This window comes from Podarcis bocagei (genome assembly GCF_964188305.1).
Source record: "Podarcis bocagei genome assembly, chromosome: 16".
NCBI classification, from domain to species: Eukaryota; Metazoa; Chordata; class Lepidosauria; order Squamata; family Lacertidae; genus Podarcis; species Podarcis bocagei.
Window position 1 is genome coordinate 40,288,607 of NC_138142.1, and position 25,906 is coordinate 40,314,512.

General features: G+C 49.4%; 1 protein-coding gene across 14 annotated transcripts in view; it reads right to left on the reverse strand.

Annotated features, from left to right (window-relative positions):
* Nucleotides 1-2,476: 2,476 nt before the first annotated feature.
* PIP5K1A (phosphatidylinositol-4-phosphate 5-kinase type 1 alpha) overlaps nucleotides 2,477-25,906 on the reverse strand; it is a 46,881-nt gene continuing 23,451 nt past the window's right edge. For 8 of the 14 annotated variants that reach the window (XM_081173569.1, XM_081173568.1, XM_081173571.1 and 5 more), the window contains 15 exons: nucleotides 21,400-21,530; nucleotides 19,708-19,825; nucleotides 19,107-19,259; nucleotides 18,543-18,842; nucleotides 17,775-17,980; nucleotides 16,723-16,806; nucleotides 15,095-15,143; nucleotides 14,365-14,449; nucleotides 12,897-13,034; nucleotides 12,005-12,134; nucleotides 9,996-10,024; nucleotides 9,299-9,365; nucleotides 8,118-8,169; nucleotides 6,290-6,374; nucleotides 2,477-5,284 (listed from right to left, as the gene is read on the reverse strand). In XM_081173569.1, the coding sequence (XP_081029695.1) occupies nucleotides 6,336-6,374; nucleotides 8,118-8,169; nucleotides 9,299-9,365; nucleotides 9,996-10,024; nucleotides 12,005-12,134; nucleotides 12,897-13,034; nucleotides 14,365-14,449; nucleotides 15,095-15,143; nucleotides 16,723-16,806; nucleotides 17,775-17,980; nucleotides 18,543-18,842; nucleotides 19,107-19,259; nucleotides 19,708-19,825; nucleotides 21,400-21,530 (1,581 nt within the window). In that variant the 3' untranslated portion in view covers nucleotides 2,477-5,284; nucleotides 6,290-6,335. Of the gene's footprint in view, nucleotides 5,285-6,289; nucleotides 6,375-8,117; nucleotides 8,170-9,298; nucleotides 9,366-9,955; nucleotides 10,025-12,004; nucleotides 12,135-12,896; nucleotides 13,035-14,364; nucleotides 14,450-15,094; nucleotides 15,144-16,722; nucleotides 16,807-17,774; nucleotides 17,981-18,542; nucleotides 18,843-19,106; nucleotides 19,260-19,707; nucleotides 19,826-21,399; nucleotides 21,531-25,906 lie in introns of those variants that run through there. The other 6 variants (XR_014002696.1, XM_081173573.1, XM_081173575.1 and 3 more) reach the window with 6 other exon arrangements.

The following is a 25,906-nucleotide window of genomic DNA, read 5'->3' on the forward strand; positions in this document are numbered from 1 at the left end:
TCACTGGGGGTGACGGGGGGGGGCAGTGTTCACCGCCTCCCAGGCTAACCTACTTCGCAGGGTTGTTGCAGGGATGAAATGAGGAGGGGAAGGAACTGTGTGGGCCATTCTGAGCAACTTGGATAAAAAAGGTGGGATACATAAACGCAATAAAATAATTTGTACACTGCCCTTCCACCGATCACAGGGAGATTTACAGCATCAAAACACAAAATATCATTTTTTCCTTCTATGCGCAGGCTCTGAAAAAATATTCCCAAATTTTGTAACATTGGGGTGGGTACATATATGCATATTTGTGTATTGTGCTTGTATAAATCCTTGGGTAGGTAAACATTTATTTATGCATTTGTGTATCTGTTCTGTGCAAATGTAGGTATCAATGATCAGGGGTTGAGCATCAGAAAATCCCAAGTCCAGTTCCTGGAATCTTGTCTTATGTAGCTGCCAGTGTTGAAACCAAAATGATCTCACAGCCTTGCTGCCTTCATTTCAACAGTACAATTTTTTGGTTGAGAAAAAATGCCTCTGCTACCCTTATAGGCCAAGGTTGGAAAATCTTTTTGGCTCTACGGTTCAGATCCATCTTCCTTATGGGCCAGATCTGGTGGCTGGGATGGCAGGGCCACCGACCTGTCAATCACCTGACATCACCATGACCTAGCCAAAGTGGAAGTATGGGTACATCCCAGTGTCAAGGCGGGATTTAACGGCGCCCTCCTGCCCATCAAATGACATCATGAGGGACATCAGCTGATGGACTTGAGTTGGAGAAAACAGCCTCAGGGGCCATTGGGACCCAGCAACCGTCTGATGTAGTCTTAGAGGAGGGGTGGGGGATGCTTTCAGCTCGAGGGCCGCATTGCCTTCTAAGTAACCTCCTGAGGGCCAGAGGCAAAAGTGGGCAGAGCCACTAATGCAAATTTTATAGTAGGCTAGTTTTGAACCGGGACGCGGGTGGTGCTGTGGTCTAAACCACAGAGCCTAAGACTTGCCGATCAGAAGGTCGGCGGTTCGAATCCCCGCGACGGGGTGAGCTCCTGTTGCTCGGTCCCAGCTCCTGCCAACCTAGCAGTTCGAAAGCACGTCAAAGTGCAAGTAGATAAATAGGTACCGCTCCGGCGGGAAGGTATCCCCTTAGTGGCTTGGGGGAGAAATTTATGAGGGTGGGAAATTTATGAGGGGGGGACTGTTTAGGAAGGGGTGGGGTGCATTTGAATTGAGGGGAATTGGGGGTGGAAGAGGGTCTCTGTTCTGCCCAGACACTGCCACCGTTCTGCCTGGGCACTGAGGTCCAGCTCTGAGGACCTTCTGGCAGTTCCCTCCCTGCGAGAAGCCAAGTTACAGGGAACCGGGCAGAGGGCCTTCTCGGTGGTGGTACCCACCCTGTAGAACGCCCTCCCACCAGCTGTCAAAGGGGAAAACAACAACCAGACTTTTAGAAGACATCTGAAAGCAGCCCTGTTTAGGGAAGCTTTTAATGTTTTGACAGACTATTGTATTTTAATATTTTGTTGGAAGCTGCCCAGAGTGGCTGGGGAAGCCCAGCCAGATGGGTGGGGTATAAATAATAAATTATAATTATAATTATTTATTATTTGTGGAGGGACACGGGTGGCACTGTGGGTTAAACCACAGAGCCTAGGACTTGCCGATCAGAAGGTTGGTGGTTCGAATCCCCATTACGGGGTGAGCTCCCGTTGCTCGGTCCCTGCTCCTGCCAACCTAGCAGTTCGAAAGCACGTCAAAGTGCAAGTAGATAAATAGGTACCGCTCTGGCGGGAAGGTCAACGGCGATTCCGTGCACTGCTCTGGTTCACCAGAAGCGGCTTAGTCATGCTGGCCACATGACCCGGAAGCTGTACGCCGGCTTCCTCAGCCAATAAAGAGAGCTGAGCGCCGCAACCCCAGAGTCCGTCACGACTGGACCTAATGGTCAGGAGTCCCTTTACCTAGTTTTGAACCACGCCCCAATTTATCCTCTACCCACAAGCAAGAGACATAAACAGAGTTCACGAAGCATGCAGGCTACTTAGGGGTTCTTGGGAGGACCCAAGAACGGTGTGGCTTGGGAAAAATTCGGATAGTGACATGGAGGGAATGTAAAAGGACTAAATTCCTATTCCACTCTTCCTTCTCCCTCCAAGGAGTTCAGAGCAGCAGGCACAGGTCTCTAATCCTCACCTCCTTTTACACTTTACAAGAACCTTGCAAGGCAGGTTGGCTTTCAGGCTCCAAGGCCACCTGTGGTTCTGCTGAGACCAGGTTTATCCTGCAAGAAAACCTCCTGGGTCTCCGCTCCCGGAGCAAGGGAAGAGATCCAATCCCGGGTGGGGTAAGAGCTCCATCAGTGCCTTTCAGCAGCGGGGACACCCTACCCGTGAGTAAGGAGACGACCTCAGGGAGCAGGCAAGCGTAATGTAAAAGAAATCCAAATCACAGCAATGCACAAATGCGGTTCCACAGGCGGACGCTCTTAAAAGAAATAAAGACTGCTTTATTGGACCGAGTAGCACACGGCATGTTACGCCCCATCGTGTCCGACAGATGAAGCTGATAAAACAGGCGTGGGGTGGTGGTGTTTTTTGAGAGAGAAGGGAAGGGGGTTTCAACATCCATTTGAACAGGCAATGATATGCCTCAGAGTCACGAGGGGCAAAAATCCACGGCACGGCACATCGAGATGGGCGGCTACAAGAATGTCTGGGCAGGTCCAGGACCCAACCGTGTGTTCATTCATTCTCTCTCTCTCTCTGCGCCAGAAACAAGTAATGTATGTGGCTGCGCTGAGCGGCTAGTCCTCAGTTGTCCTGCCTCCGGTGACGGGAGGTAATGGCAGTCAGTCCCGGTGCTGAATGAGAAAACAGTCCCACTCACTTCTTGAGGTTGACTTGGAGCTTTTTAAAACGGGTCCAAGGCGAGGGTTGTCTTCCCGCCCCCAATTTTTTAAAGATCGCCAGAACTTGTGCTTGCTGCTTCCTTAAAACCCAGTCAAAGCAAAGTCATTAAATCGTAACACTATAGAAAGAACCCCACTCCTCTCGCCTTCAGCTCGAAGAGCTGATTTCCCCCCATGGAAATTGGGGGGGGGGTGTTTGGTGGAAGAATACACTTAAATACAACTTCATAAATATTAACATCATGGGGAAAAAAACCAAACAACAAAAAAGCTTGTGTTCTTTTCCTCCTCGCGGGACAAAAATAGACGATTCTGGGGATGTTTCCGAAGAGTCAAAGGGTGTCTAATATAGACATTTACTTAAAATAGAACTCTTAAAGAGAATTGTGGAGAGGGCAGGGTAAGGCAAGGAAGTAATTCCTCCAAACACAGAGCTGTGTTCTCACCTGGAGTTCTGTATGGCTAGAAAAACTGCAGGAATTTAACTACTTTTCTGCATTATGAATGCAAAATAGGATTTGTCCCTGTCCCCCCTACTTTTTTTTGTTTCAAAAATAGAATCAACCAATTATTCCCGACATGTCGTCATACTTCCTGATCTCTTCTCCATATTTAAGAGATCAGGAGTGCTCCGTTCGTCCTTCCTCCCCTATGCAGGGTTAAACAAGGTACACTTGTCAAGCCTGGGCAGAGTATAATGGCTAACCCTGGTTGTCCCCTAAGGTGCAGCCCACCTGTGAAAAGCGAACCATGGGTAGTCAAAATTTGGCTACACCCACAGCAGGCACTGAAAAGGGGGGGGGGGAGTATGTGAACTTGTGGGGCATTCCCTGTTCCTTACAGAAAAAAGAAAGCGTTTTGCTTCAAGTTTAGGTTCCAGTGGAACAGAGGGAACTTCCACTATACATCAACATTTTAAACAGAATAAAACCGGCCTGCCTTCATAAGCCTCTAAGCTTCTTACTGTGATTACTGACAGCAAGGGGGATATAAAAAAATACATTTAGGAGAAATATAAATTCTCTTGGTGGAATTCTCTAGGGAGGAAAGGGCTGTCATCATTTCAACTTGACCGTAAATGTAGAATATTACTTTTTTATATATATATAAAAAACCAACCCAAAAGTTATTGGCATGACACAAGTTCCAAACTGCCGAAGGGGCTCCTGTTTGGAAAGTTTAGTGATTATTTCACTAAGGTTTTATGCTACCTTCTTCCCCGCTCTCTCTCTCCCCCTAGTTTAAAGACCTAGTTGCTTTCTTCAGAGTCAAAGGGCATCGCAACTAGGAACGTTGTAGGAAACTTTCACTACATACAAAAGAGGAAGTTGGCTGTTTTTATAAAGCAAAAGGAGCTGGAAAGCTTCGGTGCTAAGATCTGAGCACAGATATATATGTGTGTATATATATGTATAATTAAAAAGAAACAAACCAGAAACCAGGGCATTTCAAATTTTTCTTTTTCTTTTTTAAAAAAAGGAGGTTTATAAGTCTGGAGTCCCTTAAAGGACTTAATACTGAGAAAGGGAGGTGTCTTCCTCCCTCACAAAGGCCAGGGCAGATTAAGTTTGGTCCGCTAGTAAAATGCTGAAGGCTTAAAAACCGTCCTTGCTTCTGAGCAGACGTGCTTACAGTAGAGTTTAAAAGGGGGCGAGGTGCTGTCGCTTGCGCTAAAATAAAAATCAAGATTTAAAAATGAGCAAGACGTTCTTGGATATGTGACACACACCCCCTTCGCCCCCACCAAGAGGATAGTTTCTCCCTTGGAGAAAAGGCTGTTCTTGGTGTGTCAGAAGTTTCTTGACCTAAAAACGACATACGTTAAAAAAAAATACAACCTAAAGAACCAACACCCCAATACGGCAGTTTGAAAGGGGGGGAGTTTTAAATACAAGTTAAAAATAAAACGTCAACGTTCATCCTTTTGCAAAGCGTTCCAAGACCAACAGACACCCTGATTCCCCCCCCCCCCCACTCTGCTCCCGGGGAGGATCGGGAGCACAGAGAGAAGCCCCTCGCAGCATCGAGACGTTCTCTGCCCAGGCATTTGGGACCACCTAGAAGGGTACCTGTCCCTTCTTGAGACACAGCCTGGAAAACGCCTGTGGCTCAGGGAACGCTCTTCCGCCTGCGCCAGAGGAAACTCGGGGTCCCCCATGAGAGACCCGGCAGGCTTCAGGAAAGTTGGCAGATAACACTACTTTGCCGCAGGTGTGTGTGTGAGGGGCTGAGCGCCCCGTTTTGTCTGTTCAGATCAGTTAAAAGTTCTAGGTATCAGCAGGCCTGGGAAGGGCTGGAGGTTCAGTGCTCCACAGACAACGCAGAGAGCGTGGAGGAAAGTCTTCCGCTCACGTCTAAAGAAGGAATCCACCCCATGATATTTCACTGCAAAAAAAGAAAGAAAGAAAAGGGAGTTAGGCAGGTTTCAGGAAGGTCGTGCCTGCAGCTTAGGAGGAGATTTCTGTGGTGGAGTGATGCACTGCAGGAGAAAAGGATATGCCATTTTTGGAAGGAGGCAAACTGAAATATCCTTGGGAAGAAATGAGGATTTTTTAAAAAGTGGAAAGTAGTACCAGTTCTGGATGAGCGGGATCAGAGTGCAAACCCTGGATCCAGTTCGGTTCTGATCTTGTGGGGTTTTATTTAACTACTGTGGCTAAAACAGGAACTTCTCTCGTGTTACCCTGGAAGTGGGAGCTGCCTTAACAGGGCAGCTGCAAGCAGCAGCATAACTCTGGAACTCATTGCCTATTGACATCAGCAACTTCTCTGTACTCCTTTTGGTTTAGACTACATTTTTGTTTAGACAAGCCTTCTTAGACATAGATGCAGAATGTAGATGTGTGTTTTAATGTTTTTTTAGCTGATGTTTATCTTTTGAACATTTTAATAGTTGTTTTTATGGATATGGTCGTACCTCTGAAGTCGAACAGAATCCGTTCCGGAGGTCCATTCAAATTCCGAAACGTTTGGCTTCCAAAGCACGGCTTCAGATTGGCTGCAGGAAGCTCCTGTAGCCAATCAGAAGCCGCAGAAGCCTCGTCAGATGTTCGGCTTCCAAAAGAACGTTCAAAAACCAGAATACTCACTTCCGGTTTTCGATTGTTCGGGAGCCGGAACCTTCATCTCCCAAGGTGTTCGGGAGCTGAGGTACGACTGCAATTCTATTGTTTTATTCGCTTTGCAAACTGCTTTGGGATTCTTCTTTTTACAATGAAGTGGTGTGTAAAATTTATTAAACAAATAAGCATAGGCGAAGTCGGCAAGCGGCCGCCTGAGATTTGCCAGTGCTTTGCTAGGTCTAACAGCGAGTTCCAAGAGTCCAATGCAGTTGCCAAGAGGGCACCAAGCTGGCGACCCGTCCTTCCTGTAAAAAAAAAGACAACTTACAAAGCTGATCTCTGTCTCTGGCAAGTCTTCAAATTGCTCCGTCAGCTCAGAGGGACGTCCTGGTGCGGAGAGTCCTGGAGAAATGCTGAGGGGAGAGAGGGGGAAAATAAGAGGCTTTAAAAAGGGGCACTACGATTATGACGTGTGGCCTCTCCAGGTTACACTGCAAAGGCTGCTCAAAAACAGGACTGGTGTTCGTTTATGGTACCAGCTTTCATGGGCAGGTGTTTGCTACAAAGGAACCCCTTTCCTCCCCATAAGTGGCCAGCTGGTCGGTAGTAAGGGCCTCTCCCCCAAAGAACCCCACAGCTGTATCAGGCCAAAGGGGGTTCATCTTGTCCAGCTTCCTGTTCTCACAGAAGCCAACCAGTTGCCCCCAAGGGAAGCTCTTTAGCAGCATGTGAGAGTCACAGAGGAGACAATCAAGATGCAAGGAGCTTCCCGATGGTTCCCAGAGGGGTCTCAGGGCTGATGAGTCTTTCCTTTGTCTCCACTGCAGGAAGGGGAAATATCAGCTCCTTGCTGATTACCATATTTTTCGCCCTATAGGGCGCACTGGCCCATAGGGCGCACCTAGTTTTTTTTGGGGGGGGGGAAGGGGGAAAAATATTTTCCCCCCAGGCGCGGGGCTGGGGCAGGGGAAGCCCGAGCTTCCCCTGACCCTAGCCCCCAGAACAGGCTGCTCAGCACGCCCCAGGCTTTGGGATGCAGGCTGTTATCTGCAAGTCTGGGGAGCCCAGCGGGAACTCCCGCGGGCTCCCAAGGCTTGCGGGTAGCTTCCTGAAGCCTGGAGAGTGAGAGGGGTTGGTGCGCACCGACCCCTCTCGCTCTCCAGGCTTCAGTGAAAGCCTGCATTCGCCCCATAGGATGCACACACATTTCCCCTTCATTTTTGGAGGGGAAAAAGTGAGTCCTATAGGGCGAAAAATACGGCAGTTTAATCCACCACACGCAGGAAAAAAATCTCAGCCAAACCAAATGGTAAAAACCAAAGCTTGAGAAAGTTTGACCTTCCCATTCATCATTTCCATGGAGGGTGGTGGGGAGGGGGCGTTTGAGAAGTCAAAAATGTTATTGCTGGCAACAAGAGTAACTCTTGAAGCACATGGGGATGAAAGGTGGGGTCTCATTTCTATATAGCCGCTTGCTTAGCCCTTCCCAGGTTCCTGTTGCTCTTTCTCTGATCTCGCTTCTTTTGAATCCAGTTAGCTTCTCCAGACCAACTCTTTGCCCCAACCTGAACCAAGAGAGAGTTCAGCTGCAGACAGAAGAGGATCTCATTAGAGGGAGAAAGTCTGTGTCTTGGCTGCAGTCGCTTCCAGCTGCAGGTGGCAGTTTGATGGGATCTGTGGCTCTTCTATAAAAGAATAAGAATGGCTGCAAGCAGGAAGCCTCCCCTTCTCCCTGATGAACTAGCTTTCTACATGCAGGAGAATTAAAACTGTGCAAAAGTCTTGAGTGCAGAATTACTGGCTGAGTGGGAATTAGACCTAGCTTAATGTAGCTCAACACCCCGCGGAAGAGGGGCGGGGAAACCAAATCCATGGCAGTTTCCAACTTGCAATAAGCCCAACATGCAATTCCACGCTGGGGGGGGGGGCTGTGCCTTAAGGGATGGGGATGACTATCATCTGTGGCCCTGCAGAGACTGCTGGAACTCCCAACTCCCATCAACCAGCACGGCCAACATTCAGGGATGATGATGATGATGATGGGAGTTGTAGTCTGGAAACATCTGGAGGGCCAGAGGTTCTTCCCATTCCTGGGTATTATTGTTACACCGCACATTGATGGCTTCCTTGTCTGACAGGGTGAGTTTTTCACCTACTTGGGAGAACGTTGAACTAGCTACCTCTGAAGATAAGCTGTTTTCCTGTGACCTATGTGGAGATCAAGAGACAGGCCTTTCATCATTCCTGAGACGACTGAGACCAGTGACCCCCCCCCCCAACTCCTTCCCTTCCCCCAAGATCTTCCGGGTGAAGGAAACCTCTCTTTTAAAAATAAAAATAAAATGGCAAGTGATGGCAGCCTCTCTAAAATGTGCTGCATTTCTATAGCCTGTTTCAGCTGAGAAAACACGCTATGTGCTGCGACAGCCGAAAAGGCAGATGGCAGAATAGGGGGATATTTGTGTAGAAAGGGACGAAGTGAAATGAAGGCTTCTTAAGGAAGACGACTGCTTTAAAACACAATTGTTTGGCCGGCTTTTTAAGCCTACTCCCGGTCTTTCAACCCACGCATTTGCAAAACACAAACTGGCCTTTTCACAAGGTGGCACAAATCCCTAGCTCCAATTGCTCTCTCTCTCTCCACACCCAATCTTCACAGGGGCTGGGAGAAGCTCCTCAAAAATGGGGCAATGGGGGTCGTCTAAAAGTGGATGAGAAAGAGGCGAAGGAAGACAGTGTTCTGGAAGAACCCTGAGGGGTCAGTGCAAGGCAAGGAGGCGGCCAGGTGAACTGCTCACAGCCAATGCTGTTTCCCTGCCTTTGAAGCTGCGGCACCCAAACTCCCAAACACAATCCCCAGGGAGGCTCCCCTTGATGCTGTTTTGAGGACAGGATAAGCTGCCTTGGTTTCCCCCTGGTGTTTTTGATCCTGCCTTTTCATTTCTGTGCAGTCTTCACACACCTCTCTCAAAACGTCTCATTTGTATGTTTTGATTGTGGCTGTTGTTTTCTTAAGATGTCCTGGGGGTCTATTTGAAGGGCAGGGCGGAAATCCACCAAAATAAAAGAAGTGGCTGACAGGAGCTTATCACGTCTTATTTATTTCTTTAATCCCACAATCTGTTCCGAGCCCTACAGAGAAGGGGGTGCTAAAAACCGGATTCGGATGCACCTCCCTAAGGGCTTCCTGGTTTGCGTAAAGACAGACAAAGCAAGGCTGTCTCCACCTCCCTTTATCTATAAGCAATTTTCTTTTCCTTTTGGAACAGTTTCCGAACTTGTGAATAAATAGAACAAAAATGCCCCACCGGCTGGTCTGCGTTATGTCTCATCTCACCTACGGCTACTGCTGAGGCTGAACCTGGTCTTGCTAGAACACATGTCTGCATAGCTCTGCCTGTAACCTAGGCAAAGATTAAAAGGGGAAGGGGGAAGGGTTAAGTGCATCATTCTATGTGGGCGAGACTGAAAACACAGCTGGACACCAAGCTGTGAGAAACCCAGGGAAGCCGTCTGAACAGCAGTCAGACCCAGCCTTTAGAGTCTGCTTTCTGGGGCAGCTAAAGGAGGGCTAGAAGTCTGTACGGCTGACTGAGTGGGCAGGGAGGCGGGAATAGCAGCTTCGCTGGATCAGACCAATGGCCGATCTCAAATCCAGTATCCTTCTTTCCCATAATAGTTAGCCAGATGCCTCTGGGAATCTTTTCGGTCCACACTGTGGGGTGTTCTCCATCCCAGGTGTGGGTAGGCTGGGCTGCAATCAACAGGAACCTTTGCAGGACGGTTACGGGTGATGGGGAGGGCAGGGAGCAGACAAGGCATGGATTCCTGCTCTGCCCCTGCCATGTACAGTCACAGCAAAGAGGCATTTCAGCACAACGTTAAGAATAATCCAAACGCCATCCAATCAGGACAGCAGAAAAGCCTCAAGTTCAAAGGTCAAAAAGAGACAGCTACTAAACCAGGGTTCAGGTCTTGGCCCCCCACCCCTCACCTAGGAAAGGAGGTCTCCGGAGTCGGATCCTTTGAGGTACCTGATTTGTGAACTTCCACTCCTATCGACCTAAACAGAGAAATAAAAAGAGAGAGAGAGAGAGAGAGAGAGAGAGAGAGAGAGAGAGAGATGAAGAGCATGCCTGACTCTCAGTGGCAATGAACTCAGTGGCGAGGTTCTAGGAATCTGAGTTGCTCTACACAATACTTTTTTGAAAAGGGGCAAAAAACAACAACAAAAAAACAGCTGGCACGGCTGAACCAAGAAAACAAAAGTTCATATATATTCTTCCTCTTTTTTTCCTCCTTTTTCCTGGAGAAGAATCCCACCCCTGCAATTCACAATCCAATTTCCAAGCTGCTGATTCAGCAAGAGATGCAAATAAAATTTTAATCATTAGTCCAGGAGGGATTTCCCCCCCACCCTTAAAAAAAAAACCACCAGCAGGTGGAGCTGCTAACTAACCCCCAACCCAGAACCACCCCTTTTTTATTTCCTTAAATCTCCTCTTCTCATCTTCTTGTTACACACAGGAGAGGGAATTTAAAGAGGGGGTGGAAATGGGGGTGAGGCTGGGTTGGGGATTGGTGATAAAGCAACAGAGAAGGGAAGGAACATTACATGAAAAGGGTGGCAAGAGAGAAATCAAGCTAGCTTGGTATATTTGTGTCAAGAAAGCGCAATTGCATTTCATCCAGTAAGGTGCAAAAGGGGGGAGCAGCAAGACAAGACAGACTTTTTAACCACAACTGATGAGTGACTTCAATTAAGCGCCCTCACAAAACCTGACAGCTCCCCACCTGAAGCTGTGATTTCCCTCATCTCTGTCTCTTCATGCCATGCAAATTTATATTTTAAAAGGGGAGATTCCCAAATGCAGGGGCTGACTAAGGTCACAAGGCCCCCGAGCAAAACTGCTTTTGGCAAAGAGCCTGTTGCAATTAAAACAGGGTTGTTGTTTTTTTTTTAAAAAAAAAGTTAGTCGTAAATGGCAATACCGCTGGTCGTGCAGCTGAAGACTAAGCTTAGCAGGGTGGGCTGGGCTAAACACAGGAGCAGTTTTGAAGTCGCATGCCAAAATCCTCTTGCCCCGCAAAGGCAAATCTTGAGATAATGAAGATATTGCCAAAGATCTTTGTGACAAAATAGCCAATCTACATTGGTGTTCTGCCTGGAGACTGGGGCATCTAATGTGGCTTGCAGCCTGCTTGGATTTTTCTTCCTAAGCAAGCAGAGGTTGCGAGGCAGAAGTGAAGTCCTGATCCTACAGCTTCTAGTAACACCCCCCGAAAAGCCCTTGGGGAGCTCTTAAGAACAGACCAACTGAATCAGAGCAAAAGTCTGTCTGCTCTGGTTTCCTGTCCCAAGCAGATGCCTTCCCTGAAAAGCTCACAAACAGGATGTTTTTAACACTCAATTGGGAGCCACCCAGAGTGGGGAAACTGGGGAACTCAGCCAGATGGGTGGGGTATAATAATAATAATAATAATAATAATAATAATAATAATAATAATAATTAATATTATTAGAGCCCCCTACACACCCCTGAAATTCCATAGCTTCCTGCCTCTGATCCTCGGCTGCAGCCTGGTGTCTGTGTCCCTCATCTCCCTGTTGAACTTCGACTTATAGTAGACTAAAGGTCAGTGAGAGCAGGCAGACCCCAAGCCCACTCCTTGAGGGATGCCAGCTGGCCCACCAGCTGCCAGCTTCGAAGGCAAAAAGAAGGGGGGAGAAGAATGCAAACCACAGCCAAATAAATTTGCTCTATTACAGGAGAGGGGAGGGATCAAAGGATCGGTGCAGCACACCTCAGTCCCTTTCCCAAGGCACCCACTTCCCATCAGGGAAAGCCAGCTGCAAATCTGGGCTGCCATGACCACTGCCTGCGGATCCTCAGCCCTAGATCGCAGGATGCGAGAGTTAATTTTGTAATAAAGTAAGCCCAGCCTCACTATGAACAGTCTTATGGCAGACTGGCTTCTACACATAAACACACATGGAAAACCTGCGAGTCAACAAGAGGCCAACAGCCGGGCCCAGCCTTACCTGTTGGCTGGTGAATCGTGGCTTCTGCTCCCCAAGGAGGAGGTGGATAAGGTTGTGGCAGCTGAGTCGCTGTTTATTTCCTCTGCAAGGGGAGTGTGGGGGAGAAGGTCAGGGCGGCCCAGCTGGGAACCTGAGGAAGAGGGGAAAAGGGGCGGTCAAGCTCTAAAGCTGTAATTTGAGTAATTTTAATTTGTAATTTGGCATCTTCATCCTCCCCGTCCTTCCTTTCATGTCTTAGCCTGGAACCTGCCAGGATTTCTCCCCTTGCCTGCTCACCCACTCCCAGCCGGCGGAACCCTTGGCGTCGTTCCGTGCTGTAGATGGGAGAGGCTTCCTCAACAGATCCCTGCTTCGCTTCAGCTGGTACCATAGGAAGCTGCTTTGTACCAAGTCAGAGCTTTGGGCCTGCTTGCTCAGTGGTGTCTACACTGATTGGCAGCAGCTTCTCTCCAGAGCTCATTGGCTCTCTCTCTCAGCCCGGCCTGGAGGCATCACTGGGGACTGAACCTGGAACAAAACGCTCTCCCCACTTCCTCTGGGTCTCTGCCCTACCCCACTCCATCCCAGACTAGTTTGAACAGCATCATGCTCAGAAAGACAAACAGAAGCCCCACCCCTGGCTAAATCCACCACTGGGCCGAGCCATTACGCACGGAAGGGGCATGAAAGCATTTGAACAGAAGAGTCTGGTCCCCCAAGAAGTCTTTCCCCTGTCTCTGCAGAGGGTTTTTATGCAAGGAGCATGAAACCTCCCCGCTTGAAGCATGGAATGCTGCAGCCGAGCAACTGATGAAGACAACTCTGGGTGTCGCCACGGCTTGTCAGGCTGGGACAGGCAGGAAGGCCTTGGTCCTCCCCATTCCCCCCCCCCAACCTCTGGGGAGCCACCAACCTTGCTCGACTTCCGCCTCCATCGTGAACTGCGCTTTTGCCTCGCACAGCCCTTGCACCTGGGATGGGGCGCCACCCTGGCCTGGCCGCCGGGGAGGTCCTGCACCAGACCGGCTCTTTTTCGAAGGGGAAGATTTAACTTGGAAAGGGAAAGAGAAACCACAGACGTGTATACCAGATGCAGCCTTATTGGCAGCCTTTGTCTTGCCTATTAAGCAAGGCGCAAGGCCTAACACACACAAAATATATGGGGGGTGGGGGTGGAAGGATACTCAAATCACTTGAAATAGAAAGCTTTTGAAGTAGCTGCGACTCAACAATAACCAAGTTAGGACCACCGGGGGGTGGGGGCGGGGGGGCGGAAATGGAACTGAAATGCCCAACATACTGTGGTTTAGCGGTTTCCCAAGGTCTTGAAGGGATGCTTTCTTTGGGGGTTTGCTGAGCAAGACCCGTTTATGTAGTGGGCAGAGTGCTGAACTAGGATACGGGGGAGACCCCGGTACAAATCCCCACTCAGGCCGGGAAGCTGCCTGCATGTGACCTTGGAGCCAGTCACTGCCTCTCAGTCCTCTCAAAGGGCTGTTGTGGAGACTAAGTGAGGAAGGGGAGAACCACGAGTGCCACTTTGAGCTCCTTAAGAGAAAAAAAGGTGGCACAGAATGCAACAAATAAATGAAACAGATAAGGTGTTGGGGCCTGAACCTTCACTTCAAGACACGGGGGGCCTGATCCATCAGCTCACTGGCTCTGAAGCCGGGGCTGCGGGAGCTGCCTTGTTCCAAAGTCAGGCCACTGGTTCATCGTCACCAGGGTCACGTGCTCAAACAGGCAGCAGCTTTCAGAGGTCTCCTCAAGCGCGGCAGCTTTAACCAGATAGGCTGGACAGTCAACCCAGGGGCCATCGACAGGCAAAGCCTGGCACTGTGACTGAGCTTCAGCCTCTCTCCCTAAACATCCCAACCAAAAAGCCAAACCGAGAGGTTTCAATGGCTTCTTGACCACCTGCGGCCTTCTGGGCGCTGTTGGACTCCCATCAGCCAGCATGGCTATTGCTTGTCAAGGTTTTTTAGAAGCTCCAAGGGTTTCTTATTGTCTTAACTCTGCAATTCTTTTTAATTTGTACCGCTCTAACTTTTTGATGTTTGTCTCCCTGGGCTCCTTTGGGAGGAAGGGCAGAAAGTAAATATAATAATAATAATAATGATGATGATGATGATTATAGGAATGATGATAGGAGTCCTGCAAACATCTGGAGAGGCAAAAGTCCCATGGCCTGGGCTAAGAACTGCTTAGACCATGTACCATCATGTATGGCAGGGTTTATTTTGGGTCTGCTGGGAATCCTTCCAAGGCACCGATGCAGCAGAATTGTCACGCTATTTTCAGAGGGCCCCCAGAAAAGCCTGCTAGAGCTCTACCCACCCAGAACAGGGTACGTTTATGACCAGTGAACCTAAGTAACTTACAAGGGATTTTCTTGAAGACAACGTTACACATGAACCGCTGGAACCTTTCCGCGTAAAAACTGGGCCGGTGAACTGAAACCGTGTCCTGCAAAACAGCAATGAAGAGCCAAACGGCAAAGAGTCACATCAAGTAAACAAGGATGAAAGCAGGGGTGAGGGACTTTAAACAAAAAAACAACCAAGGCAACAAAATTTAAATCGGAATAAAACCAGCAACAATTTGCCCACATACTACAAGAAAGCCACCTCAAAAGCTGACATCTACGCAATACATGGCCAGAAAAAAATTGACCAGAAACTGATAATTCTTATCAAAATGGCCCATTGTACGCCAGAAAAGAAATCAAAAACTGGTGCCCAAAAAGATGTTTGGTGTCAGGTGGGCTTCTCTGGAGAAACCACCCCAAAAGCTTCATTCTATTTACTGAAAACAACAACAAACTATTACACCATCTAGCTCTAGGAAGAACCTCAAGGCAGCTAACAAATAAAAAACGCCACAAAATGACTGGATCCTTGCATCTGCAGGCTCGGGTCCCCCCCCCCATCCCCCCAAAGAAATGACAGCCCAAAATGACATACAAAAGCGGGGGGAAGGGAATAGGGTTCTCTCTCTCTCCTTTACACCCTCCCTTTCCTCCCTCTTCAGAGGAAAATCAAACAATCGTCCCCACCCAGCACTTCCCAGACAAGACAGACCAACAAGAAGAAGTGGGTTTTGGCTGCTCACCCCATCATGAACAAGGGCTTTCCACGAGTGCTCCAACTTCTTAATGAACCTAGTGAGGAAGATTTTGAAAGGTGGGGACAAGTTAGCCTCGCAGATTTTAAATTCAGTGCATTTCTTGGAGGGAGGGGAGAAGAGGAGGAGACAAAGCAACCTTCCACTCTTCCTAACCCCATGTTTTGTCCACTGGCCTGCCATCCATCTTGCCTGTAATCCAAGCCTCCCAAATTCAACTTCCTTCCAGAGGGATGCTCTAGGCCTCGCCAGGAGGATTATCTTGTCTGCTCCTGGATCCCCTGGTTTTGCTATTCCCCCAATTCTTAATAAATAAAATGGCTGATTCTAAACATGTCTGGTTAGCCTCGAATCTCAAACACAAAGCAGGCAGATTTCTACTTTTGTGGTTTTTTTCCTGCAAACACATGCACACATCCCTCAACTCTGAAGTTTAACTGGCTGCAACTCACCACTGAGTGGTTTGTTGCCTTGACGCCACAGAAACACTTTGCTAACCGTGCAATACGCTGAGTAAATTCCTGGCCAGAGCAAGCCACCGCCTGCTCCCTTTCCTCTCGCCTGACTCCCAGCCCATGTTATCACTTCCTGTACACTTCCCTCGGCACAACAACTCAACCCGATCTGCAGCCTAATTTGCGAGGGCTTGCCCGCTCAGCCTGCTTCGTCAGTCTTAATTACTTCCAGCGAGCAGGAGATTCATCGCTTGCCCGTCGCCATTTCCTAGGCGGCGAAGGCAGCCCTGCACCTCTTTGGGTTCCCCTCTGACGGCTTTAACTGTTATGCTTTGGCCTGCTGAACTGATTGCATCTCCTCACAGCCACAGTAAGTTTTGTATCTAGGGGAATGCAAGGCAGCAGTTTTCCTTGGACTTGAGATAAAATCCCAAAGCAGAAAAGCTCAGCCCTTAGGGAAGGCCAAGTCCTGTCCCTTTCAGAGGAGTCCTCTAACTTCTAGGTGGGAATTGGGAGTCTAGCCACAGCTGGAGAGCCAGAGGTTAGCCACATCAGAGGTGGGGAACTATTTGTCAACCCAAGGGCTGTTTTCTTCTGCGTGGCAAGAGTTTGGGAGTGAGGGCACACACGCCAGTGGTGGATGGGGCCAGAGGACAGAGCAGGAGGGGCAATGGGCCGGTCTTTGTACATTCCAGCTATGCAGATGCCAAAAACCTTTACACACACACACAAAGGCACCTCTCCCCATCTAGCCAAGCAAGAGGCACGACCACAGTTCTCAAGGGGAAGAGTTCCTTTGGTGGGCGAGTCCTAAGGGCTGGGCAGAGAAGTCCAGAAGGCTGCATTTGGCCTCCAGCTTTTGCCATCTGTGCTTGTCAGGGATGATGGGAATTGTAGTCCAGCAACCTCTGGAGGGCCCCAGGTTGGCAATGGCTGGACGAAGCGGTAGGAACATAAGAAGAGACTTGCAGGATCAGGCCAATGGCCCATCTAGTCCAGCATCCTGTTCTCACCCTGGCTGACCAGATGCCTGTGGGAAACCCACAAGGAGTATTTGAGCACAACAATCACTTCCTGGGGTTTCCAGCAACTGGTATTCAGAAGCCTGCAACTGTGGAAGCCGAGCAAAGCCATCACGATACAAAGTTGGAGACTCCTCACCTGTAAGATTGCAGCACGTCGATGATCCCCACGTAGAGAAGCAGCCTCTCTCCCTTGGCGTTCCGGGCCGGGATCCCTCCCATTCTGGGCAAGAGAAAAAGAAAAAAGAGTCCAGTCTCAGAAGGTGCCCCAGCCCAGCCCAAAGGCATTTCCCCCCACTGCTCCCACCCCTGTGGTTCAGCCCCACGCAGAGCCCATTGGCAACAGTCAGGCCTGGCTTGCCCCTTGGCCAAATGCCCCCACACAAAGCGGGGAAAGGACTGGCTCGCAGCGTGAGAACAGCCAGGTCAACAGTTTTGGGGAGAGGCATTTGGAAAGCTCTTGAACAAAAGGCTTTGTGAGGGTTGAGGCCGAGGTAACTGCTGCTCGGCTGTCACACGGTCTTCCCCAAACCTGCTGCTCCCTCCAGTCATTTGAGATGAACGACTCCCGGAAACCCCCAAAGCAGCTGGAAATGCACTGAGTTGGGCTGGTTTAACGGCTGATCTAAGGAGCCTCCGAGGGGAAGGAGCAGCTCACGGGATCCAGGGCCTGGACTTCACAAGACAACACAGAGGACAGAGGTTAGCACCTCTCCGCCGAGCATCTGCCTGCCCCCCCCGGCCATGGCTCCTATAGGTTAGAATTATCAGTCCAAGCATCTATCAGTCCATGCACCTCTTATGAATTCAGAGCAATTTAGCTTCAGAGACCTGCTTCTGAAACGTAACTGATCTGGCATAGGGCAGCTTCCTTGGAGATAACAGATGCAGGAGGAAAAGTGAAGACTCTGGCAGGTGAACTCTGGGGCCCCCATTCCAAAGGATAGTTGTTGAGGTGCTGCCAACCCCCACAAGCCCCCATGAAATTTAGAGCTCCAACCTGCTCTCTAGGACAGCTACAGCCCACTTTTCCCATCAGCATGAAATGTTGCACAAAGATAAATACGCAGATGTCCTTCATCTGCATAATTCGGTGCCGGCAACAAAACCAGGCTCTTCTCAAAGGGACTCAGATCTTGCTTCTCGCCTGGTTGGCTGGGCACCCCCGTTCCAAAGCGGCCAGAGACTTACTGGTCATCTGTTTCAATGGTGCCGCCTCGCCGGGCTTCCCCTTGGATGGCCTCCATCGCTGTGGAGTACAGGGCCTTCTGGGGGGCTGGCCGCCGCGTGTCCGCCACGGCCGCCCCATCCGCCACGGCGCGCTCCCGCTGAGCCAGGTCGAGGTTGTGGACTGCCACGAGCAAGCTGTAGTCCATGATTTTGAAGCTCTGCAAAACCTGAAGTATCAAAAGCACACAGGTAACAGTGCCGCCGGTATGTTCTAAGAACCAGGATCTAACTAGATTGAGGTATGCGGAACTTGTGGCCCACCCCATGGGAGCTAGAATCCAGCTTGATTTAGCAAGCATCAAATTTCCTTCCCCTGAGCTAGAAAAGGGGAGTCTATGATATGTTGTTTGTTCCTGGCCATTTTTTTAGTACAGTTTTCGAACATAATCCATTTTGGAAGACCGTTCAACTTCTGAAACATTTGAAAACCGAGGATCAATGGGCGGCCAGCAAAATCCATTGAAAAAATGGAAATACATGCAGCGGAAGCCATTCGACTTCCAAGGCATGTTCAAAAACGGAAGCAATTACTTCCGGGTTTTCGGCGTTCGGGTTCTGAATCGTTCAGCTCCCGAGACACTCGAAAACTGAGGTTCCACAGTACTTTCTTTACATTTGCAAGCTCCACACCTGCTCAGAGGCCCCAGCTGCCGCAACTCAGAGTGTGAGCAGAAGCTGCCTGGTGACCCCCGAGCCTTAGGTGGAATCAACTTTCCTTCTCCCACGTACCAAGCAGTCTCTCTGCAGGGTCTTGCACAAGGCGCTGTACATGTCAGCGTCCAGGAAGAGGCCGTCGGCAATGTCCTGCATGAAATCCAGGTCCTTGTAGGTGGGGAAGACCTTCTCCCGCTCCTTCTGGGAAGCCCGGCGCTTGTAGGTGGAGCCTTTCAGGTCGTACTTCTGGTGCATGCGCACTGAGCGGGGCAGCAGGTTGTTCATCACCACAATCCGGATGTTCTTGCCGCCAGCCTGCACACAGTAGAGGCCGTAGAACTTGGGGAGGAGGGTCCGGGGGTTCTGGTTCAGGTTCTGCAATAGCGGGGTCAGGGAGGGGGGAGAAAAACAAAAGTTCTCATTGCAAAGTCAAAGGGAAATAAAGATAATAACAATTTCGGAGCTGGATAGGTCCCAAAAAGTCACCCCTCCCAGAATGAAGAGTAGCTTAAGCATCATTATATTTAATAAAACCTCTCATTCATCGTATGCGGCTTTAAAAAGAAAAAACCAGGGAGACAACATCGGATTGTTCTGTCGCACCCCAAGCTGACCGGCTCTCCCTCTCAGCTGACTCACCATGTAGTAACCCGGCAGCAGCTTCTGCAAGAACTCTGCCTCTTTGTGCTGAACTGTTTTGATGATGAACTCGTCGTCGCTGGAGACGTAGAAGATGGAGCCGCTGGCTCCAGAGTTGGAGAGCTCGATGAGGGGCTCACTGCAAAGGGAGCACTGCGGGGAGAGGAGGCAACAGAAGAAATGGAGGAGGACATTCTCACAGGCTTCTAGCCCTGCCTCTCTGGACACAATGCCAGAGTTTCGGACAAGGGGCATCCCCAGCCCCACCTGGAGATGGTAGGGGTTAAAACCTGAGAGTTTTTACATGCAAGGCTGAGTTACAGCCCCACAATAACGAACGGCAACCGAAAGACATCCCAGTGGCGCTCTTCCTCCAAGCCAGCTCCCAATGCTCAGGGAGTTGCTTGTTCCTGCTCAATGCCACTCAAAGTGTACAGAGACTGATCTCGATCACTCCACCAGAGGAACCTCTGTTCTTCCCATTTTAAGTGCAGCAGTCAGACTGAAATCTACCCACTCCACCCCGTCACAACTCATCTCTGTCCAGAGAGAAGATGGGGAATTCTTTTAAAAAAACTGTCAGGCACCTGCCTCCACTCACCAGGTAGTCATCCGGCCGGATCCCAAACAGTTCACGGAAATAGCGGAAGGCGACAGGAGCATAGGTTTTGAAGCGGAAATCGTTGTAGTGATGGGCCGGGGTGAGGTTGCTGCCTTCACTGGAGATTGAGAGGACAGAGGCAAATGAGCTCCACGCTCTTTCTGAGTCATCGCCATCTGCTAAAAGCGGCTAGTTCTCAAACCTTCTACCTGCATGGTCACTTTCCGTATCAGTGCGTCTGTATCTGTGGCTCTGCTATGAAACTGGTACACAGCGCAGAGGGTTCTGGGAAGGCCCTAAGGAGCATCGTTGGCCCACACTGGCCCGCTGAGCCATGCCTTCACCCCTGTGTGAGCTAAAGATGCCCCCAAGAATGTGCCGCAGGGACACCAGTCTGTCATTTATGTGGAACCGCTAGTAAGCTTTCCAGGGAAGCCACCAGGGTTCCTTGCAAGAGTTTTGCTGAAGACTGCTGAGCTCTGGAGAAACGGTGTCCCTTAGCCTCTGAGTCTATGTGCCACAAAGTATAAACAGTGGCGACCCCCCAAAAATGGGGCTCTTCTTCTTCCAGTGGGGTGGGAAACTTGCATCCCCCCCAGACACTCCTGGACTCCAATGCCCATCATCTTTGACTATAGGTCACACTGGGCCTGGGACCCCTTTTCTTTAACTCTGTTTATAACATTGGAGGTGCAAGTAGCTCTAGTCTGTTGTGTTTTTGAATCCCCCCTTTTAAAATGGTTTGTTTCTTATATTGCGTGCCAATGGATTTGTTAAAAGGCATTTATTGCAAGCAGCCCAGAAAATACTATGAAATGGGGTGAGATTCAAATGCTGTAAATAAACTAATGAGAGGTGGAAGCCCAAAACATCTGGATGGCTGCAAGTTCCCTTGGAGGCTCAAGGCCCCTGTGCCTTAATGTTTTGTCCACAGCCTCAAATTCTGAGCTACCTAGTCAGCTGGGATCTTATACTGGGACAGACCATTGGCCCACTGTGTCCAATACTGCCTACCCTGACTAGCAAAATTCAGGGAAGGGGCATATTTTATGGAAAGGGCTGTGGCTGAGTGATAGCGTACCTGCCTCAATCCCCATGGCATCTGCTGGGGCAGGGGGTGGGGAGAGAATCCCTTTGGGAAACCCTGGAGTGTTGCTGCCAGTCAGTGTAGACTACACTGAGTTAGATGGATCAATGGCTTGACTCAACCAGCTTCCTGTTTAAAACATTCCTTTATCCCAAACCATGAGGACTAGAATTACTTTATTTTTAGAGGAAAGTCAGTGGTAAGATCACTGGTGGCTCCCCAAGTTCAGTCCCCGGCATCTCCAGGTACGGCTGGGGATGTCACCTGCCAGCTACTCAGGAGAGCTGCTACCAGTCAGTGTGGACAATACTAAGCTAGTCCGGCCAGTGGTCTGACTCGGTATTAGGTAGCATCCTCTGTTTCCTGGGTCTCAAGCCAAGCAACATGTGTCCTGGAACCTGCTCCCTGAGATGGAAACGCCAGAGGTTGAAGCTGGGAGTTTCTGCGTGTGAAGCACAGACTCTTCCAGGGCTCACAGCTTGGTGCCTGTTTTATTTCTATTGGTTTTGCCATTTTTAAAAAGTGTCGCTGGACTCCATTCTGCCATGCCCCGCCTGCTGCCTGCACTCAAGATGGGGACAACTGGAAAATGTAAAAACACTTACCCCGGGAAGAAGATGCTCTCCACTACGTAGAAGTCTTGCATGAGGACATCTCGCTCTGGCTTGGTGCTCAGGCTCCCCACCGTGTGGGTGATCCCAAGCTGGATGGCACCTTTGAGGGCCGACGAAGTTGTCTGGAGGGGGAAACAGAGAACTGGCATTAGTGTCTCCTATGTAGGATTCCGCAGGACACCCCCAAGCACGTTCTTTTGGACGCAAGCGAAGAACGTCAGCATTCCACCACGCTTTTGGAAACTCCAAATTTTACCCTAACCCTGCTGACTAAAGCATTTTGAAAACTCCTCTGTAGGAGAATGGGAAAGGGATAATTGTGGCTGCTGATAGTTAAAAAGAAGGTACCTTTTATCATATGTAGTGGTCATGTAAGGCAATAAAGGATTTCTGGGAAATGATATATAATGAACTGAAAATAAATGTTTAAAATAACTTTTGTAAAAAACCTAGAAGCCTTTTTATTAGGAATTATATGTACCGATATCCGAAAGGAACAGAAAATACTCTTTATGTATGTGACAACAGCAGCAGAGATGCCACTAGCCCAGAGATGGAAAGAAGAAAGAGTCCCTACCAGAGAGAAATGGCAAGCCAAGATGTTAAGACTACGCAGAAATGGCAAAACTGACTGGAAAAGCTCAGGGACCAAGAGGACAAAAACTTCAAGAATAGGAAAAGTTTATAATTTATTTAGGAGAGCACTGCACGCAGATGAAAACATCAGTCGGATTTTAATCTCACTAGTAATGTAACAAACACTATGGACAATATGGGTAGATATAAAATATACCGTATTTTTCGTCCTATAGGGCGCACCGGCCCATAGGACGCACCTCGTTTTTTGGGGGGAAAATGAATTAAAAAAAATTATTCCCCCCCCCCCGCCCTAGCTGCCGCCCCAAGCCTTGCGCTCACCTGCCCGAAGCACGGGGCACCCTCCGGAGGGCTCCCCGTGCTTCGGGCGACAGGCTGCTGCCCCAAGCCTCGCGCGCTTGGCGGGACCTCCTGCCGGGCGCGCAAGGCTTGCGGACACTCACGGGTGCTGCAGGCTGCTGCCCGCAAGCCTTGTGAGCCCGCGGGAACTCCCACCGGGCTTGCAAGGCTTGCGGATATCTGCCCGAAGCCTGGAGAGCGAGAGGGGTCGGTGCGCACCGATGCCTCTCGCTCTCCATGCTTCAGCGAAGGCCTGCATTCGCCCCATAGGACGCACCCAGATTTCCCCTTCATTTTTGGAGGGGAAAAAGTGCGTCCTATGGGGCGAAAAATATGGTAGATTATGAAATAACATGCAGTTGAAAATGTTGACAACAGGACCCATGGAGGGGATGGGGAGGAAGTCTCGAGATTCAGAGAAATCTCTTTATATGGAAATGTATTTGGTACAGTGGTACCTCGGGTTAAGTACAGTACTTGTGAAATCAAATAAAAACGATTTTGAAAAACGATAGTTCAACTGTGGAAGTCGCTCCCACAGGAAGCAGGGATGGCCACCAACTTGGGATGGTTTTAAAAGAAGAATGGACAAATTTAGGGAGGACGTGACTACCCAGGGCTACTAGCCAGGATAGCTCTGCTCGGCTTCCATGGTCAGAGGCACTAATGCTTCTGAATATCCGCTGCTGGAAACTGCAGGAGAGAGAGTTGCTCTTGGGCTCAGGTGTCAGGGAACTGACATCGGAGCGAGAGGCGAAGGGGAGGCTCCCAGATGATGCTGGCGAAGGACCCAGCAGCAGGGGAAGAAACAACTCAGTAGAGGGGGAAGCTAATCAGCGCAACACCAGGGAGAAAGGGGGGCAGAGGGGGGAATCGGAGGGAGGGCTCCAGGACTCTTCACTGGACGTCAGTGAGGAGAGCCCAGGTCCTCCGCTGCCCACGCCCTCCCTGCGCAGAAGAGAGGAGGAGGAGACTGGGTGTCAAACAACTTTTATGTTGGAAGAGGTTCAAGAAACGCCCACTGACGGATTCTGCCAGCGACTGAGGCAGCCGCAATGAGCAAGGGCTGTGCAGTCAGAAAGGTTTAACAAGGCAAATTAGCCTAGAGAGGCACCAGTTTACGCACGAGTAACTCATAGCCATTACAGCAGGTCTTGCTTGAAGGTTTCCTAAAGGAATCTGACTGGCCACCGTGAGAACAGGATGGGGCGCTGGCCTGATTCAGCGGTCTTATTCCTATGAGAACTTCACACAACACTGCTGAACTAGAGTTGACCACAAGATGTGGCTGTGCCAGCTGCAGTCCAAAACATCTGGAGGGCTCCAGCTTGGGAAAGGCTGCGTTGGAGCTATCCTACCCTTACCAAGTATTGTGAAGGTGCACTTAGTGAATCGTCACAAGCTGTGCTGCTGACATTTCAGGGCCAAGTGACCCGCCAATTTGCCATCTCTCCTTCCCCATCTACACTGATGTTGAAGCTACCTACCAACTGAAGAAAACACCTATGGCTGATAAGGTACAAACATAAAAGGCTGCTGGATCCGGCCAATGGCTGGTCAACCAGACCTGTGGGAAACCCATGAGGAGCATTTGAGGACAAGAGCCCTCCCCCTGCTGTGTTCTCCAGCAAGTGGTATTCAGAAGCATTGCTGCCTCTAACTGTGAATAATAATAATAATAATAATAATAATAATAATAATACAGTGGTGCCTCGCAAGACAAAAAGAATCTGTTCTGTGAGTCTCTTCGTCTAGCGGTTTTTTCGTATTGCAAAGCAAGCCCATTGACGGATTAGCGCTATTAGCGGCTTTTAGCAGCTTAGAAAAAGGGGGGGGGGAGGAAAAAAACCCCCGCAGGAACTCGCAAGACATTTTCGTCTTGCGAAGCAAGCCCATAGGAGATTCGTTTTGCGAAGCACCTCCAAAACGGAAAACTCTTTCATCTAGCGAGTTTTCCATCTTGCGAGGCATTCGTCTTGCGGGGCACCACTGTAATAATAATAATTTATTTATACCCCGCCCATCTGGCTGGGTTTCCCCAGCCACTCCGGGCAGCTTCCAACAAAATATTATAATACTATAGTCTGTCAAACATTAAAAGCTTCCTTAAACAGGGCTGCCTTCAGATGTCTTCTAAAAGTCTGGTAGTTGTTTTTCTTTTTTGACATCTGGTGGGAGGGCGTTCCACAGGGCGGGTGCCACCACCAAGAAGGCCCTCTGCCTGGTTCCCTGTAACTTGGCTTCTCGCAGGGAGGGAACCGCCAGAAGGCCCTCGGCGATGGAACTCAAGTGTCCGGGTAGAACGACGGAGGTGGAGACGCTCCTTCAGGTATACTGGGCCGAGGCCGTTTAGGGCTTTCAAGGTCAGCACCAACACTTTGAATTGTGCTCGGAAACATACTGGGAGCCAATGTAGGTCTTTCAAGAGCATAGCCATCCCAGCTAGCAGCCCTCAATAGCCCTCTCCTCCTCCATGAATTTGTCTAATCCTCTTTTGAAGCATCTGCTGTAAGCGATCACTTCCTCCTGTGGGAGTGAATTTCATAGTTCAACTACAGCCTGCAGGAGCTTCTGCTGCGATAAATCCATCAGCCTTTCGAGAAAGGTTCCACAAGACTTTCTGTTGCATTTTAAAATAGGCAGTTTAGTCTGCAAAATAATGAAAGAAGCCCAGCCGGTGCAGAACATGGCAACGGGCTTTTGCTCGGCAGAGCTTCTTAGAATGCATGCAGAACACTGATGCTGAAAAGAACTGCGCTGGCTGCCAGTTAGCTACTAAGCCAAGTTCAAGGTGCTCATTCAGGTATTTTAATTGAGATTTTATGGCTGCGTTTTGGCTTTCCTTAAAAGAAAAAGCAATATACACATCCTTTAGATATAAAATAAATCTGCCTTGGGAACTCTGCTGGAACCTCATGACGCAAACCGTCCCCATCCCGTCCCCCCACAAAAAACATAAAAGCTGCTGCATTTAACACAAAATCCAGGTAAATATATATCTGCTACTGCCAGGCCCAGATCAGATCACCACTTATCTTCCAAATGGCTCCAGGCGTCTCCGTCTGCAAGAAGCGCTTACGTACTATACTTTTATCTGGCTTTTTGGACAATTATCGCCTCCAGCTGTGGCTCGCAAATATTTAACAAGAGAAGGAGAGGGTGGTGGTGTCCTGGCATTGGGCTTACACACACAAAAACATATCAACAAGGAGGCAAGATGAAAAGGGGGCAGGGAGTGGAAGAAAAGGCCCTTGAGAAGGTATTTGACTGCTCTTGGCCAGGGCTACCAATTTGCTAGGAAATATATAGGCAGCTGCCAAAGGAACAATAAGGTGACACCTCTTTATTTGGACAGACTAACAATTGTGAGCAAGCTTTCGAGCTTTCAAAATTCTTCTTCAGGCATAACGTTAAGCAAAAGGCGGGAGACGGGATAGAAAGAAAATGCTGAACAGTCCCAAAGCTTGTCGTTGATGAGAGATTTAAGACAGAATATGGGAGAGACTAAGCAGACTTCAGATTATCTTCCTTGGGGTGAAGTTTGTCTGAATCAAGGCTCACA